Raw genomic sequence first — 15610 nt, 5'->3', positions numbered from 1 at the left:
GATTTTTGCATAAAGCAAACATGGATACGTTAATATGCCAAGAGACTCTGTTAAAATGTCAGATAGTTAACACCTAAAACTGTAAAACCAGGGTAAAGCTGTAGTGGGACGTGTCTGTTGTGTTTCTGGCCCCTCACCTACCATACTACAGCCACGGTGGAATCCCACCCGAGGGCAGGTATAGCTTGTTCATTGAGCAAAAGGGATGGAAACATTGCAAGCTAAAAACCTACAGAGTTCGCAGTTAGAGATGAAAGGCTGCAGAAATGTTTATTGAATACAGTGCCAGGTTTATAAATAAAACTTATTTACAATTTCCATAGAGTTGGTCCCCCATCAGAGAGGTGGTTAAATCTCCGAACAGTTTATCTTGAGATTTACAGAAACGTTCAAGTACATGTCCTTTTCCGATCGCCACGGTGAAGGGTGACTTCGGGAACAAAGGAACTACCGCCATCTTTGCTACAGACGTGTCTAGTGAACATTATCACAGATCTGGAGAAAGAACACAAACTGCACCCATACCGCTACCTTCTTACTTCAAGGGATACAGACAGCAGAGAATTTCTGTCTCCTACAGGACAACTTCAAGGGATCAAAAGAGAAAATAGTAACTGCCAGCTGAAGGGATAGATTAGTAAGACACATTCGTGGAATCTAGTTACTGTCAAAAGGGTAAATGTATTTTGGATATACAATAATTAATCGAAATGTTTAAAATAATTGAATGGACGAAGAGCAGACTTGACCAAATTTACATTCGTTTAGGAAGAAGTTCCCAGTACGCTGAGGGGCTGCTAATATGCTGCTACTCCGATGGGTCACAGCAGCGCGAGGCCTGGTGGCCGGCCCCGCCTTACAATATGGGTACAAGTACAGTCAGACATGCATTTATAAAGAGAATATAAAAATATGTACAGTAGCTAATTTTCAATGTGTTTTAAGTTGCCGAAAGACACCAATTAAAGTGTGCAAAAATTCATTTGTCAAAAAATCAGAAAAAGCCTTCCTTGGCAACAGTGCATCAAAAGCCCATCTGAAATATCAAGATACATTGCCTCGCTCAACACCTACCCCAAACAGATGGAGAACAAAACTATGAAAGTGTGTGCCAAGTACACAGCAGTTTTTTTTATGGCAAGTCTCAGGCTCAAGCGGGATGCCAGTTAAACTAGTCACTTTATATATATAAATATATGTATATATTTATAGAGCAGTTAGAAGTAGGGGCAAGAGTTGACAGGAAGGTGCTAACCAGCTTTGAAGAGGACTGCCGTAACAGCCAGCTACTTCCTCTCACAAACTCCTGCAGGCTGCCAGGACCCAACCGCTGGCCGTCCCTTCACAGGCCAGAGATGGACTCGACTTCCGCCAAGCTGGAATTCAGCATTCCCTGGGGGAACGGTTTCTGGTTCCCATACAGGATCCTGGCCATTTAAGAATCTGGTTTCAAAAGTAGTCTTCTAAGACTGTAGGACCGCTAAAATTAAGTCCACCCAGCTTCTAGCAAAAGACTGGGTGGAAGGGTAAGAAACAAGTCAAACCACCCCAAACCCTTTTTAAAATTACCAAGAGGTCATCAGCCACAGGCCTGAGACTGGGTCAACAGTGAAGCTGCTTGACCTCCCTACAAGAAACATCCAGGTTATTAACTTACTTGAACCAGAAACCCCAGTCCAATCTCAGAACCCCCCCCCCCCCCCGAGGTATTCTGAGATGTTCCTTCCAGATTCAGGGAGTTATGAAAGCAAAGTCTAGTTCATGCTGTCAACATTCCATCTACCCAACCATCCAGTCTAAAGACAAGCAGCAAAGGCTGGCGGGTTCCTCTCCACCGCTCTGACCCACCCCTCTGGCGGGAAAACTAACGCGCTGCAAAATGCCAGAGAGACAAGGAGCAGGAGAGGGAGAAGCTGAGGGTCTCTATAAATCAACCCTGAATGCACCCATTTGGCTGCCAAGAGCTTCTCACTGCCTCGCTAGCAGCCTGCCGCTGTTCCCTGGCAAATTAAAACCTCCCACACAAACGTTCAAAACCCAAATCTCCTTGCTAATAAGATACAACCAGTTAACACCCTGAAAAACGCACATCCAGCCTTCATTTCAAAGAGAGCTCTGCACTAAATGCAAATATTCCTTTTTTGGGGGGGGCTTTTAAGCAAACCAAACCCACTGCAAAGACCAGTACCAGCATCTCGTCATTTTGGTTACAGGTTTATAAAGAAACAAAAAATTCCCTCTGGGCTGGAGTTTTACCTTCAAGCTGGGAGGCCAGTTTAGTTCTACTTGGGGGAAAAAAAGCAAAGTCAGGTCAACTTAAAAAAAAAAAAGTTTAAAAGACTCTAAGGTTAAGTAGTCATAAATTAAAAATCGTGAATCAAAAGGTGACTGACTGGTAGTGTCTTTTAGGCATGAAGAGACTGGCTAAGAAGTGACTACTGCTTCTACCACACACAGCGAGGATCGAATTACAGACACACTAAATCATGTCTCTTGCACAGATGGTCTCAAGTAGTTACATAAAACAGGTAATCAGCAGCACAATTGATAAGAACCCCTAAATACATGCTTGAGAGAAAGTGGGTTTTTTCCTTCATTAAGAGCTCTACTGCCTGAATAATCATTAAGTTACCATGATTCACTCCCCCCCACCCCAGTGAAATTACAAGTAGACCTACACGTCCATAAATAAGATGAAGCAATCAGTATCTGCTTGGTTTTAGGCAAGGTCTCAGGCTCAGAGGCTGGGGCTGGGACGTCAGAGAGAGGGAGGGAAACCCAATGCTGGGCTGTGGGCATTTAAAGGTACACTGGCCATCCCTTCAACTGCCTTGTCCCCATTTAGATCTCAGCTTTACAAAGCATTTAACACCACTTTAAGTTAATGGTCTTTTTATTGGAAAAAAAAAAAAAGACTAGCATTTACAACTTGGAATGGACGTAAATTGTAATTTCTTGAACAGCAATGTTGATGGTTGTGCTGAAGTCCACAGCCACAGCCTACTCTGCTGGCTCCAAGTCATGGTTCAGAAGGTTTTAAAAACAGAGAGTCCAAAGATGCTCCCTTGATAAACGTTTCTTTTTAAAAATTTGTGTGAACGGTGATAGCCTGACACCCATTTTGCTCTAGCACAATGCAGACAATGCTAAACCAACACACACTGGCATGCCACCAGGATGTGTCATGGTCATCATGGGTCGGGGCACAGGGAAGTTACAAGAGGGCCATCCTGCTAGTGGGGCCGTGCCTAGACAGTGTATCCACCCACTCTGCAGCACGGCATCCTGAGGCAAACCAATTTTAAATGGTTGTTTTCAGGAAACCAGCTATGACAATTTATACTAACAAACCAAACTAGAACCCATTTGAGTAGGTTTTGAATCTGTTTTTTCATTTTTCGTTTTTAATACAAACGCCTGACTGTGCTCAATTGTCAAGCGGCATGCATGAAAAACTGGCCAGCCCAAACAGTGTATTAATCATGAGCAAATGGACCTGCAAGGAGTCCACTAAGTGCTTCCTTATCATTAAGGTAGGACAAGTATTTATATCGGAAAACTGATGTGTAGCTTGATCTTTAGGGGACAGGACCACCAACCAATACATGCAGATTTCTTGTGTGTGTGGACAGAAGGTACTTTTGACATTCAATTTTGCTATATAGAAACAGAATGAGTAAATGAACTTTTTTTTTTTTTTTTTTTTTTGCAAGAGGTAAGTAAAAGATTCAATTTGATTCTTCTAGAGGGGGGAAAAAGGAGTTGAAAGTAGCTCTTCACTTTGCAGTCATCATCTGTACGAATTCTGAAAAGACAAATAATCATAACCTTTGGTTATCTTCAAAAGCAGCTTTAATGAATACAGTATCTCTACTCTGCATAAGAAAAAAACTATCAGTGAAAGTCTAGTGAAGCAATTAACTTGTTTATGGATCCTAAAGGGGAGGCTATTAAAAACTAAGCTAGAGAAACGTAGTCTTTTACCTTCGTAGTTGACTTGTCCATCTCCATCAATATCTGCTTCTCTGATCATTTCATCTACTTCCTCATCTGTTAGTTTTTCTCCTAAGTTTGTCATGACGTGACGTAGCTCTGCAGCACTGATGTAACCATTGCCATCCTGTGAACATTCAGCACTCGTTACTGACAGGACCTCATAGTGGTTCAGTGTGGGCAAGCAGGTCTCTCACTTCATCTCAACTGCCCCTCATGTAACTGCCAACTCTGTGTTCACTGACAATTCTCCAACCTCCAGTGTATATATACTGCATGTATATATACCTACTATATACATGCAGTTAGCCAATGCAAAAAATGCAGGGGCTTTTCAAAAGCTAACAGAAACTGAAAGTAACCACCAAGAAACTTGGTTCAAAATTTCTCTACTATTTATTATGCTTACTCTCATCTGATAAAGTTACCGCAATAAGTCAGGATATTTGAAAGTGAGATTACAAGGCTCAGGCAGTTAGGTAAGTGATCTAACTAGAACAGAATGTTAAAGCTTTTAGAAATGACAGCCAAAAAGCCATATTTAAGTACAGTCTGCAATGCAGACGCAGGATTACCTTGTCAAAGACTCGGAATGCCTCACGGATTTCTTCTTCACTGTCTGTATCTTTCATTTTTCTAGCCATCATAGTCAAAAATTCTGGGAAGTCAATGGTGCCATTACCTCAAATTAAAAAACAAAAGCTCATGTGAAATAAGTGCTCCAGTAATGCTACTCTGTGGTGGCAATTTTAGAACCACTTTATAGAACAGTAAGCACCTGTTAGGACAAACTGGTAAATTATTTTAGCAGGTTGAACCATCTTAGGTCTGAACTATTCAAATACTTCACAGGGCAACTTCACATGATTCACATAATTCAAACCAGTAATTAGGATAGCGTTTAATGATACAAAGGAAAATGCACGTACAGATTCCCGGCCACTGAAGGGTTTGTACAGTTCAAGAGGATAAAGCACACAGCAACACAGGCTGAATCTTTCCACTCCCAAGGGAAGCACTTGAGTTTGCCTTCCCCCAAATTGGGGAGATCACTCAGATCTAACTATGCCTGGGCGAGTGATGCTAGTAATGGTCTATAACTGGACTGCCACGAGTACACAATGTTTTTAGGAAAGAAAAGGATTATGAGATGGGGAAAGTTGACTTTGTTATGCCAGGGATCATAAAGTGTTAAGAAAGTCTTCTCCAGGAGCCATGTCTCAGCCACTTTATAATAAGTCACCAAATCATTTTCTCCCCAACTCAGTATCTTTATTTCCCATTAAGAGCAAGGCTCAGAAGTGTTTTCTCAGCTCAGACCATTAACATTTAGGAAACTGTCAGAAGAATCTGTTCTATGGCCAGTATTCCAAACAATTCCTCCTTTAAAACCAACAGTTAGATAAATACCCCAAAGACAAGCCACTGGAGCAACAGTGTAACCTGAATTACACATAAATAAAAATTAAATTAGAAGAAAAAAGTCTTAAGTCACTCATTTTCACTAGTACCTTTAAATTAAAATAGTAACTCAGAGATCCCTTCAAATCTATTTGGCCTCTAAAATTTTAAAGCATCATTGATATTCATGGATGACAAAATCAATTACTTGAAAAGCTTTCTCTTACAGCTAGGTAGCAATGCCCCAGGCATCAATGTTTATTCACTGCAAAAACTAGACTCTATAACTTGAGACAACTCTCCCCACCTTGTTCCATACAATCTGAGGGCCTAACAGACTGCCAGTCCCCAAGCACAGTTTCCCAGGGCTTACACAAAACAGGAGAGCCACCCCATGTTCTCAAATGGCTGATCACCTTAGCAGTCAATCTAGACAGAACAATGAACAGCCTCTTTTTTGAAAAGATTAAGGATGAAAACAGTCTATAGAAGTAGCTCAAATGGGCTAAAACTGTTGTTAAGGAGATGACCCCAAACCCCTGCCTTCTAAGGTGTGTGACACAGACAAGTGTGATTCTACTTCATCACCTCATGGTACCAGTTTTTTAAATGTCTACCATCAAGCCGACCATCTAGAAAGTAGTCTAGATCCAAATTGTTTATTCCTACCTCATCTTTTAAAAACTCAGTAATGTTCTACAATGTTACATCTGTCGATTTGATTAATTTACTTATTAAATAAGTTAATTTATTAATTTAATTAATATGATACGCAAAAAACATAGATTTTCTTTTTTGAGGGGTGGAGGAGATGGTCAAAATTATTTACTGATGGAAGTGAGCAATAAGAAGTCTATTGCCCACTGTTCTGGAGTCCAGAGGAATGAACAACCAAAAGGTGACCAACTGCTACAGGGGTTACGGCCTGATTCTCTTGGCTCCGCGTCTTACACATCTTCCCCTTCTATTAGGTTCTGTAAACCTACTTCCTGCAGTCATCATACACCCCCACCTCCAAGCATCACGTGAGCCTCAAAATTCTCAATAAACACATCGACCGACAGCTTGCGCTGTGTTCGCTTCTACATTACAATCTAAGAGTGCTCTTCCCCCACTTAATGTAGGGTTTTTCTCCTTAAGAGACAATTAGCTTTTTAAAAAGCTATGGCTATTTATTTTTCCTTCCCCCAAAAGGACTCAGCACAGACTCATGGGCCAGTTGATAAAATACTGAGCTGTAGGTCATGGCAAATAAAAAAGAACAATACAGTGATCCGATCCAGGAAACGTTCTAGACAATGAGCAGGGCGAAAGGCAGGCCTGTAATCTTCTATTTTAATTGTCAATGGCTGTAAGGCAACCACAGAAAGGATCTTTGCACATTTAGTTTGCTCTGGGGACCTGAAAGACAATCTCATAACATGCCTGAACTTGAATTACACAACACTGGCACTCATTCATAGTTTTAAAGCCCTTACCGTCAGCATCCACTTCATTGATCATATCCTGCAATTCGGCTTCTGTTGGGTTCTGACCCAGTGACCTCATGACAGTTCCAAGTTCCTTTGTTGTGATGGTGCCATCACCATCTTTGTCAAATAGGGAGAAAGCTTCCTTGAATTCTGAAAACAAAAGTTTACTTTTTAGAAATGCCTTCACCCAACCCAGCCACAGCACACCCTTCCCCTGAACTTGCCAAAGCAAGCCGTCCAAGTTGTGCAAGTAACAGAAACTGCCTCGTCTTTATCAACTGAAACAAAGACCACAGCAGTTCTATTGGACTGCCCCTCATGTAGCAGTCCATAAAGCAAAACGTTGCTCCTGGCAACCAGTTCCATAAAACCACAGTACACTCAAATTCTTAAAGAAGCCTAAACTTGAACATGCTGAAATTAGTCCTAAATCCAATCTGACAAGTGAAGATTGGTCCACGTGTTCCCCCTTAAGGTCCTTTCCTGTTAAATTTCTACAGTCATTAGAACTCCCTGTTTCATAGCAACATGAAGAGGTGGTTACCAGAAATGTACATTCCCACATAACCACTGTGTTCTCTCTACGTGGCATTCAGGGTATTTCAAGGGCATTCCTGGTTTCCTAAAGAGAAACCATCTCAAAAAAGCCCTCCAGGAAATAGTAAAAGCTAAAATTCTAAACTAACATTAACTCCCTTCCTAATTATCATAGTGGTTCTCACATTCATTTTCACCCATTCCCATTTAGAATAGCAAGTACAAGCTTTCATGGTGAATTACTGACAGACCCGTAGCGTAAGAATTCTAAACTACATTTGTGAGTAGCAGGCTCAATGAGATCTCATTACACACAAAGCCTGGCATATCGTGAAGCACAGTCAAGTACTCCAGAGTGTCACAAGTGGGTATTCTTAGTTCCACTTCCTTTCACATTATCTCCGAAATACTGACAAGGAGTTAAGACTTGACCTAAATATCTCTGCTTATTGTTTTCATTTAAATAAATTCTTAGAAAACTGCTCAGACCATAGGGAGCACCCAAACTTAGTTTGCCTAGTTCTGGCCTACTGAAACTCCCTGAAGTCATTAACTTACCAGCAATCTGCTCTTCGGTCAGTTGATCAGCCTACACAGAAAAAGAAAAGGTTATAATTCAGTCCACGAGAGTTTGATTGAGAACAACATAGTTTTTCCAATTATGCTTTTAATAGAGATCCTTCAATTTCAAAAAAAAATTGCTTGAAAACTTTAGCACTGTCATTTAATAAAAACAATTAGAATAAAGGGAACCCTTTATGCTATTTTAAAAACTAAGGATGATAAGGAAGTGACAATATCTCATTTCAGGTCTTCTCTGGGCCTACGGCTGTGTGCTCTGAGATCTAGCTAGGAAGGGTCAGTTCATAATTTGAAAAATGGCACCTCTAGTGGCAAAAGACCCACTGCATGGGCTGCAGGGGCAGGCTCTGAGAAAGAAGAGCGCCACCTACTGCGCCAGAGACGCCGCAGTCCCTACTTCTACCCAAGAAGGGACCCAGCCTGGTAACTGCTGTCACCGCAGCCAGGATCGGGTCCAGGGGCAGGCTTTTAGTGCACCTTGCGCATTGCTGCGGGAGCTCAAAACCTCCAAACTGGCATTACATAATGGCATTGGGTTGGATTAACAGGCTTTTATGTCTATTTTATGAGATACAATTAAGCAGAAAAAATAAATATACAGCAGTGGGTTACCTCACCAACTTCATCTCCATGTAATAAATACTTTCCAATCATTTAAGTTAGGCAGTTATTTGTTAAAAGCCTACCATTTAGAATAGCTAATGCCCTTGGTCAAATTATATTAAGATTCAGAAGCCAGGAAAAAAATGGAACCATTCTACAACCGAGCTGTTACAAAACTGCAAAAATTAAGTACAGAGAAAAGTACATAATAATTATGAGATTATATCCTCTTTTTTCTAGAGAGGAACATTAACTTTGCTAGAGGATATTTACCTATCCACTTTAAGGATGACATATCAGCCGCTCATAATAAACACACTTTACTAGAGGTGGTAATGGCCACGAAGGTAATTCTCACTTGCATTATTTATTCTCTGCAACACAGAACCCGTGCCTCCAGCCAGGGGAATTCGAGATCTCAAGGAGAGCTAATAGTATTTTTATTTTAATGAAGGATGCCTAATGAAGCCAGTTCCAAAATAAGTCCTAATAGAAGGCTGACAACATTAAGTTTATTCTCTTACATGAAAACTTGCACAACAGGAATGGGGCTCCGATATATTGATTCGGGGAAAAACTTATTTTTTCAAATTAGAACGAGGTCTTCCTTTCTACCCCCGTCACAGCAAGTTGGTTTTCTTTATACCGAATGAAGGAGACATGATGATTTATGTAACGCCAGGGCAACGTCTGTCTTGTACAACAGGAAGCGCTGCCACACCTCGTACAAAGAAGCTGTCACCTCACCGGGGAAACAGTCTCACCTCGCCGCAAAACTCTATTAGAGTGGTTATGGAGAGCATCAGCCTTCCTCGACAAAGAAGCACACCCCACCACGAAATCCGCGTTGGCCTCGGGGGCAAAGGTGCGCTGACCCTGCTGGGAGTCATCTCTCCTCCACCCTCCCCTCACCCCCGGCTAAGCCAGAAAAATGCTGCGAGTGATGTCAGCTCTGCCCGCCAAGGGAGGAAGGGGGCTGTGGAAAACACACCCAGCGCGGCGCACAGGCGTATCTGGCAATCTAGAGGCTGCAGAGAAAGCAGAAACGTGGAGGGCATCTCCCTTCGGACTGGGAAGTGGCGCGGAGCAGGGGAAACGCCGGCTGAGGGGAGGCCCCGAGTGCAGGCGAGTGCAGGGGGAGAGGCGGCCCCTGGGCAAGGTCGAGGCATCGCCCCTCCCAGGTTAGGGAGATAGCCCTCCCCACTCCCACTCCCGGGCCGCCCGGCAGGCGGAGGCCAAGTCCGCCCCGAGCCTCCCACCCGCTTCTGCTCTCCCAGGCGGCGAGCCCGCCGCGCCGCCGCCTCCTCCCGGTGCAGAAACTTTGCGTCTCTAATGGAAACCGAGCAGCGCGCCAGCTCCCTCCTCCCCCGCCCCCCACCGCCCCAATTAGCGCAAGCCGAGCGCCTCCCGCGGGAAGGGACCTCCTGGTGTACAGAGGCTCACGCACGCCTTTACTGCTGCACTAGGTGGGGGGCTGCAGGAGTGCGGGACGGGGAGACACCGGCCCCGGCCACACCGCAGGGCCGCGCCCGGTCGCAGGGCGGCCGGCCTGCCGCTTCCGCCCTCTCCGCCCCCCACCCCGCGCCTTCCTGCCCCCACCCCACCCTTCCCCGGCTCCTTCCTTCCCAACCCACGCCCGCGCCGCGCCCCCCAGGAGGGAGGAGGAAAGAGCGACCGGGAGAACGCGACCAGCGGGGACAGCCAGGGGGTGGGGGGAGGCTGAAAGCGCCCCCCAAGACCCGGCCGGAACAACGTGCGCCACCGGCTCGCTCCGGCCCATTCATTCTCCGCGGCCCGCCTGATCCACCGCCTCCTTGCTGGAGAGGCGGGGAAGCGGGGTGGGGTGGGGTGGGGGGGTCCAGTGCCCGGCTCCGCCCGGGTCCCCTGCCCTCCCCGGGGCCCCGGCCGAGGCGCAGCGTTGCGGGCAGACCGGATGCGGCGCGCTGGATGCAGTGTTGCGGGGCTGGGGGAGGGGTTGGATGCAGAGGACTCTGGTGCAGCTGGACTTGGAGCCCCTACCCAGGGACAGCCCACCGCCAAGAGGGATCAAAATTTAAACGAGGATCCTGGCCAAGAAAACCGAGATGCAAATCCGGAATGCATCCTAAACGGCAGCTGCTGCGTAACACCCGGAAAAGAGGGGGAAAAAAACCCACCAAAGAAAAGAAAAAGAGAGAAGAAAACAACAGACTAAACTAAAAATTTGGTAAGAAATTATGGTCCGGCAGCTGCTAAGCTGGCTTTTGCCACTCCCAACCTACCATAGTGCGAGTGAAGGGAGGAAGAGCAGAGAGAGCGACGGTGGCTGCACCAGCGCAGGGGCTGTGACCGCAGAGGTGCCTCCGCTGCTGCTGCTGCTGCTGCTGCTGCTGCTGCTGTTGCGGCTGCTGTTAAAGCGCGGTGTGCACTGAGCGATATGCCGCCGCCACCTGCGCCGCCGCCCAACTGCGAGTAACGGCGCCGCGCCCTCGAGGCTCCCACCACCACTGCCGAAGTGCCAGACTGCGCTCGGCAATATATATATGGCGCTCCGTATCCCTCCGCCGCGGCCGTGGCCGCCTCGCTCGGGGGTGGGGCCTTGCCCGCTAGCCCCGCCCCCCGGCGCTCCCGGCTTCCCACCGCCCGCTGCTTTCCGCCACCGCGGGCCCGGTCCGGGACCCGGACGCAGAGGGTTTGGGGTTGGGGAGGCACTGGGCCGTGGGGCAGGTATCGGGAGGAGTCTTCAGGGATGCCCGCCCGTGGCCGAGGCGAGGACAGAATATCTGCATAGCCCCGACTTGGGGCGGCCCTGGGCTTCAGAAGCCGACAGCCCCTCACCCTACCCCTACCTGTGGGGCTCTCCTTCACCTCACATCCCCTACCCTTCCGCTGGGGTAGTGGGGTTCCCCTGGCCCCTCGCCACTGCGTCCCGAGCTGGCCGCCTCGGTCCGCGAGCTGCGAGCGGTCCTAGGGCAGGGGGCGGCCGCGAGGAGCCGGGGGCAGAGGAATTGACCGCACACCTTCAGTTGCCGAGGAATGGGGTCTAGAAGGGGCAAGGCAGTTTTCCTCGTGCAAGAAATTGGTCAGACGTTTTGCTTTTCAAAATTTGAAATGATATCTGAAACAAATTACATGTGTTCAATTTGCTGAATCTATGTCATGCTCATATGCTTATTTTAATGTTTTTATGTTTCCACTGAGTAATTTTTTGTATGCCTGAATAATCTCTCTTCCCTACTGTTTTGTTCTCTTTTTTCCTATGGAAAATACTATTCATCCTGACCCCAGTCTTATTTACATTAATGTACCTGTGCATCTTCAATAGACTTTAATACCCATACTTTGAATTTTTTTGGTTACTTTTCTTGGTCCTGAGAGGATCAGATTTTTATCCATAGAAACAAAGAAGGAAAAAAAATAGGTACTTAGAACCCCCTAGATTACAGCTGGGAACACACAGCTAATTGACTCTACTATGAAGCTAGACCATATTTTAACATGCAATCTTAATTATATTCCTTTTCTGGTAGTATTTTAATCTTCACATTTACTGATGTTTTCAATTTTCTGTAAACTAGAAAAAGGACAATACAGTTATAAATTTGAAGCCCAGAACTTTGTAAAAAATCTTGACAAAATGCTGCAGTTTCTTTTCTTGCCAAGGCAGAGCACAGAATTTGATCTTTTGTTTACAGGGCCTGGGCGACAGTTGCAAGTTATCATTTGCTTACTCTTTCAGAGAATGTGGCAACGTCTATGACTGACAAGCTCTGCTAGAAAAGGTTTAGCTTGCTTATGTTTGTTTCTGGCTTTGACAAAGTCTGCAGGAAGATGCTTTAAAATAATGGAAAATGTTCAGGCACATTGTAGATGCTACAGGGCTTCTGGGATAACCTCAGACAAGCATCTGTGGAACTGTTCTCAGATGTTCCTTCTGGAATGCTGCAGAAAGAGTAAACCTGTTTTACTATTTAAAGAGAGGCTGCAGCAGCAAGCCAGGGAATGGTGCTGCCTTCCCTCTGCAGGTTAGAAAGACATCATTCACTTAACACATCTACCAGCCACCATCATCATCACTTTGTGCTCATGGTGGTAAACCTGAGTGGGAATAAATGCATATATTAATGGGAGAGTTGGAAATAGGGAAACAGGTGAAAGGGACTAATACAAGGTCAACTTAAAGAATATTCAATAATACAGTGAGTTACAGTCTAAATGGCCAAACACACTAAAGGAATTTGTATTCCTTTGCCAGGCTTTTCATATAGTAGTTAGTTAAATATATTTTAAAACATAGTATACATTGTGTAAGTAGAGGGAAATAATGACCTAGAAATGAAATGTGTTTAATTATTAAGGATTTATTAGCTTCTAATAGTCTTCCACTCTTTCTAATTAAGTTGTAACAATCTCGGTTTTGAAAACCAGGCATTCTCTAAAATAATACTTCTTCCTCTATCATTTAACCTATTTCACCAAATAAAACACTTTGAAACTTTTTCATGACTTTACCTGCTAAACACTGTATTTCAAAATCATTTTACTTATTATAGTAAAGTTCACTATTGTGATTCTTCATGTTTTACCAGTTAGCGTTTGCTTTTGGTAATTCTTTAATGTATCAAAGCACATCTTAGCTTTCAAGTCTATTGGATTTGTAATGAGGTCATGCTTTACTCAGTTTTATGGCTAGTTTGACACACTGAAACATAAGAAGGTCAAGTGATTTGCCCAAGATCTTGCTGTGAGTCAGTGATGGAGCATAAAATAGAGTGTGAGCCCTTGCTCAGAAGTTCTAATGAAATTAATGTATGAAATTTTTTAATGTACCATGTGAAGGAGTTGCCTATTTCACAAGGCAGGTTCTTCTGACTACCTAGGTGATCACTGGGTTGTCATAAAGATTTCTTTAAGTGAATAAACTTCCTAATTTATGAGGAGATCAGCAACCAGGAAAATAAGCACATTATTGTGAAGTCATAATGCACTGAGAATCAAAAGCCTGTGCAATATTTCATGATATTGAGAGAAAACGGTTATTATCATTACTAAAATAAAATAATGTTGAACTGAAGAAAAGTAGAGAGAATGCAGCCCAAAGCCAGGAATCACAGTTTGAATATCATTTCTGTCCCTAACCTGATCACCCATCTGAGTCTAAGTACATACTCAGGGGTAAAACAAGAGGTTTAGATTTGATCTAAAAATTCTTCCCAGCTATAAAACCTTGTGCCTGTGATTGTAATATATATGATTATAAATTGTACATGTATAACACGTATTATACATCTATGTCACATATGTGTGTACACACGCAAATATACATATATTGAAGATGAAGAAGACAAATGGAGAAATGGGGATAGTTTAAAAATTAACATTTGCTGAGCATTGGCTATGGCCAATCCCTGTGTTAAATGTATTATTTCATCCTCTTGCCCATCCTGTGAGGCTGGTATCATTATTATCCTTAAGTAGAAACTGAAGGACTGAGAGATTCAGTGATTGGCCTAATTTAAGTGGGGGAACCCAAAAATCTATTTCAGAGGACCAAGCAAGTAAGCATTACACTCTAAATCTTGTAGTTTAATAGAGTATATTTTTAATTTTTTTGGAAGAAGCACAAAGAATAAGATTAAAATTTGGTTTTTATAGAGATACTTCTTACCCAAGGATTTAAAATTAAAATAAGATCATAGAAATGTAGTAATAGCTGTATCTCTCACACAAAGAGTAGAGTGTAGAAGAAAAAGTAAAACATTTGCTTTGCAATTCTTCCAATAGCTGGAGGACACTTCTTATTTTCCATTTTGCGTTTTTCTAAAGCGATGAGGAGACTCGCTCACTGTCAAACACTGAATTGATAACTCCATGCTTTCACTGAAAGAGATGATCCAAGGATCCCTAACTTCAGTCTTGTTCTGTGCTGTTTCTCTGGGAGTTGGTATTTTAAATCAGATAGGTAAGGTGGATCCATCTCCTAGCCTTCATGGAGCTTACACTCTTTTGAGAAAATGACTCTGTGTGTGTGTGTGTGTGTGTGTGTGTGTGTGAGAGAGAGAGAGAGAGAGAGACAGAGACAGAGACAGAAGGACAGAGAGACAGAGAGAGAGACAGAGACAGAGTTAGAGACAGAGGGACAGAGAGGTGAATGGTTGGTTTGATGGTTTTTACCAAGTCACCAGTCTAAATTCATTCACTAACTATAACTATAGTATGTTGTGTCTTCATGGATGGATTATCTAGTTAGAGGATTTTCCTCAAGCAATTTGTAATTCCAAAGTGGAGACCCTCACCTGAGCTATCTTCCAGAAAGATGATAGAAAGTAGAAAGTAGAAAGAAATCATGTCTTCTACCTCTCCATCATCCCCAGCTTCCTCCTTCTCTGCCTCATAGCCCAGTATACTTTGATGATTATCCACCATTTGGGATTCTCTACCTCACTAATCATTGCCAATAGCCGGAACAGTCCTGCTGTTTGTGTGTAGATTTACATTTCATTGAATATTATACATGATTATTACACAAGCTTTACTATCTCTGTCAACATCAAAATACCTAATTATTTTTCCATTTAAAATTTTGCTATCTTTTTTTTTTGCTGTTATCTTTTATAATGACTCTTAGGTAAAGAATATAGGGAAAATTCTAATGTTACATTTAAATTTGAAATGTTACCATCATAACATATTAAGTGTTAGACCATGACTTGGTACCATGAGAAAAATATTATCAATTTTAGCACATGTCTACTTAGTGTCCCATAATTTTAAGTGAATCATAACCAGACTATTACATGTCCTACTGTGTGTTCCAGCTTGTAATGTTTATCAATATATTTAGTTAATGGTCCAAAATGCCGTATTTCCAAACAGCACCATTCATTTTGCATGTATGCCCCATTCTTGTTTGTCTGTTTGCTTTTTAAACACTTTCCTTTGTGTAGGAGAGGACACATCTTGCCCTCCATTCATGGGGCTTGTGCTTGTTTTGCTAGTAGCTGTGGTGATGGATTTGCACTGTTCTCTCTCTGACCTGGTCC

General features: G+C 43.5%; 1 protein-coding gene across 1 annotated transcript; it reads right to left on the bottom strand.

Annotated features, from left to right (window-relative positions):
* Positions 1-244: 244 nt before the first annotated feature.
* On the bottom strand, positions 245-11091 carry CALM1 (calmodulin 1). The gene is made up of 6 exons (XM_010988224.3): positions 10850-11091; positions 7962-7992; positions 6873-7016; positions 4569-4675; positions 3985-4120; positions 245-3805 (listed from the first exon to the last, which is right to left on the bottom strand). Exons 1-6 carry the CDS (start codon positions 10850-10852, stop codon positions 3777-3779), a joined length of 450 nt encoding a protein of 149 aa, XP_010986526.2. The 5' UTR covers positions 10853-11091; the 3' UTR covers positions 245-3776.
* Positions 11092-15610: the final 4519 nt, after the last annotated feature.

The sequence above is a fragment of the Camelus dromedarius genome, chromosome 5, assembly GCF_036321535.1.
Source record: "Camelus dromedarius isolate mCamDro1 chromosome 5, mCamDro1.pat, whole genome shotgun sequence".
Taxonomy (NCBI): Eukaryota; Metazoa; Chordata; class Mammalia; order Artiodactyla; family Camelidae; genus Camelus; species Camelus dromedarius.
The sequence above is the reverse complement of the archived record's forward strand: the minus strand, read 5'-3'. Positions and strand labels throughout refer to the sequence as shown.

What these genes read in the sequence shown, in the direction of transcription:
- CALM1 (XM_010988224.3), bottom strand. An exon ending in CATTCCGAGTCTTTGACAAG is followed by an intron (nt 4,121 to 4,568) that starts GTAATCCTGCGT and finishes GAATGTTCACAG; the next exon opens with GATGGCAATGGTTACATCAG. An exon ending in TGGACAAGTCAACTACGAAG is followed by an intron (nt 3,806 to 3,984) that starts GTAAAAGACTAC and finishes TTGTCTTTTCAG; the next exon opens with AATTCGTACAGATGATGACT.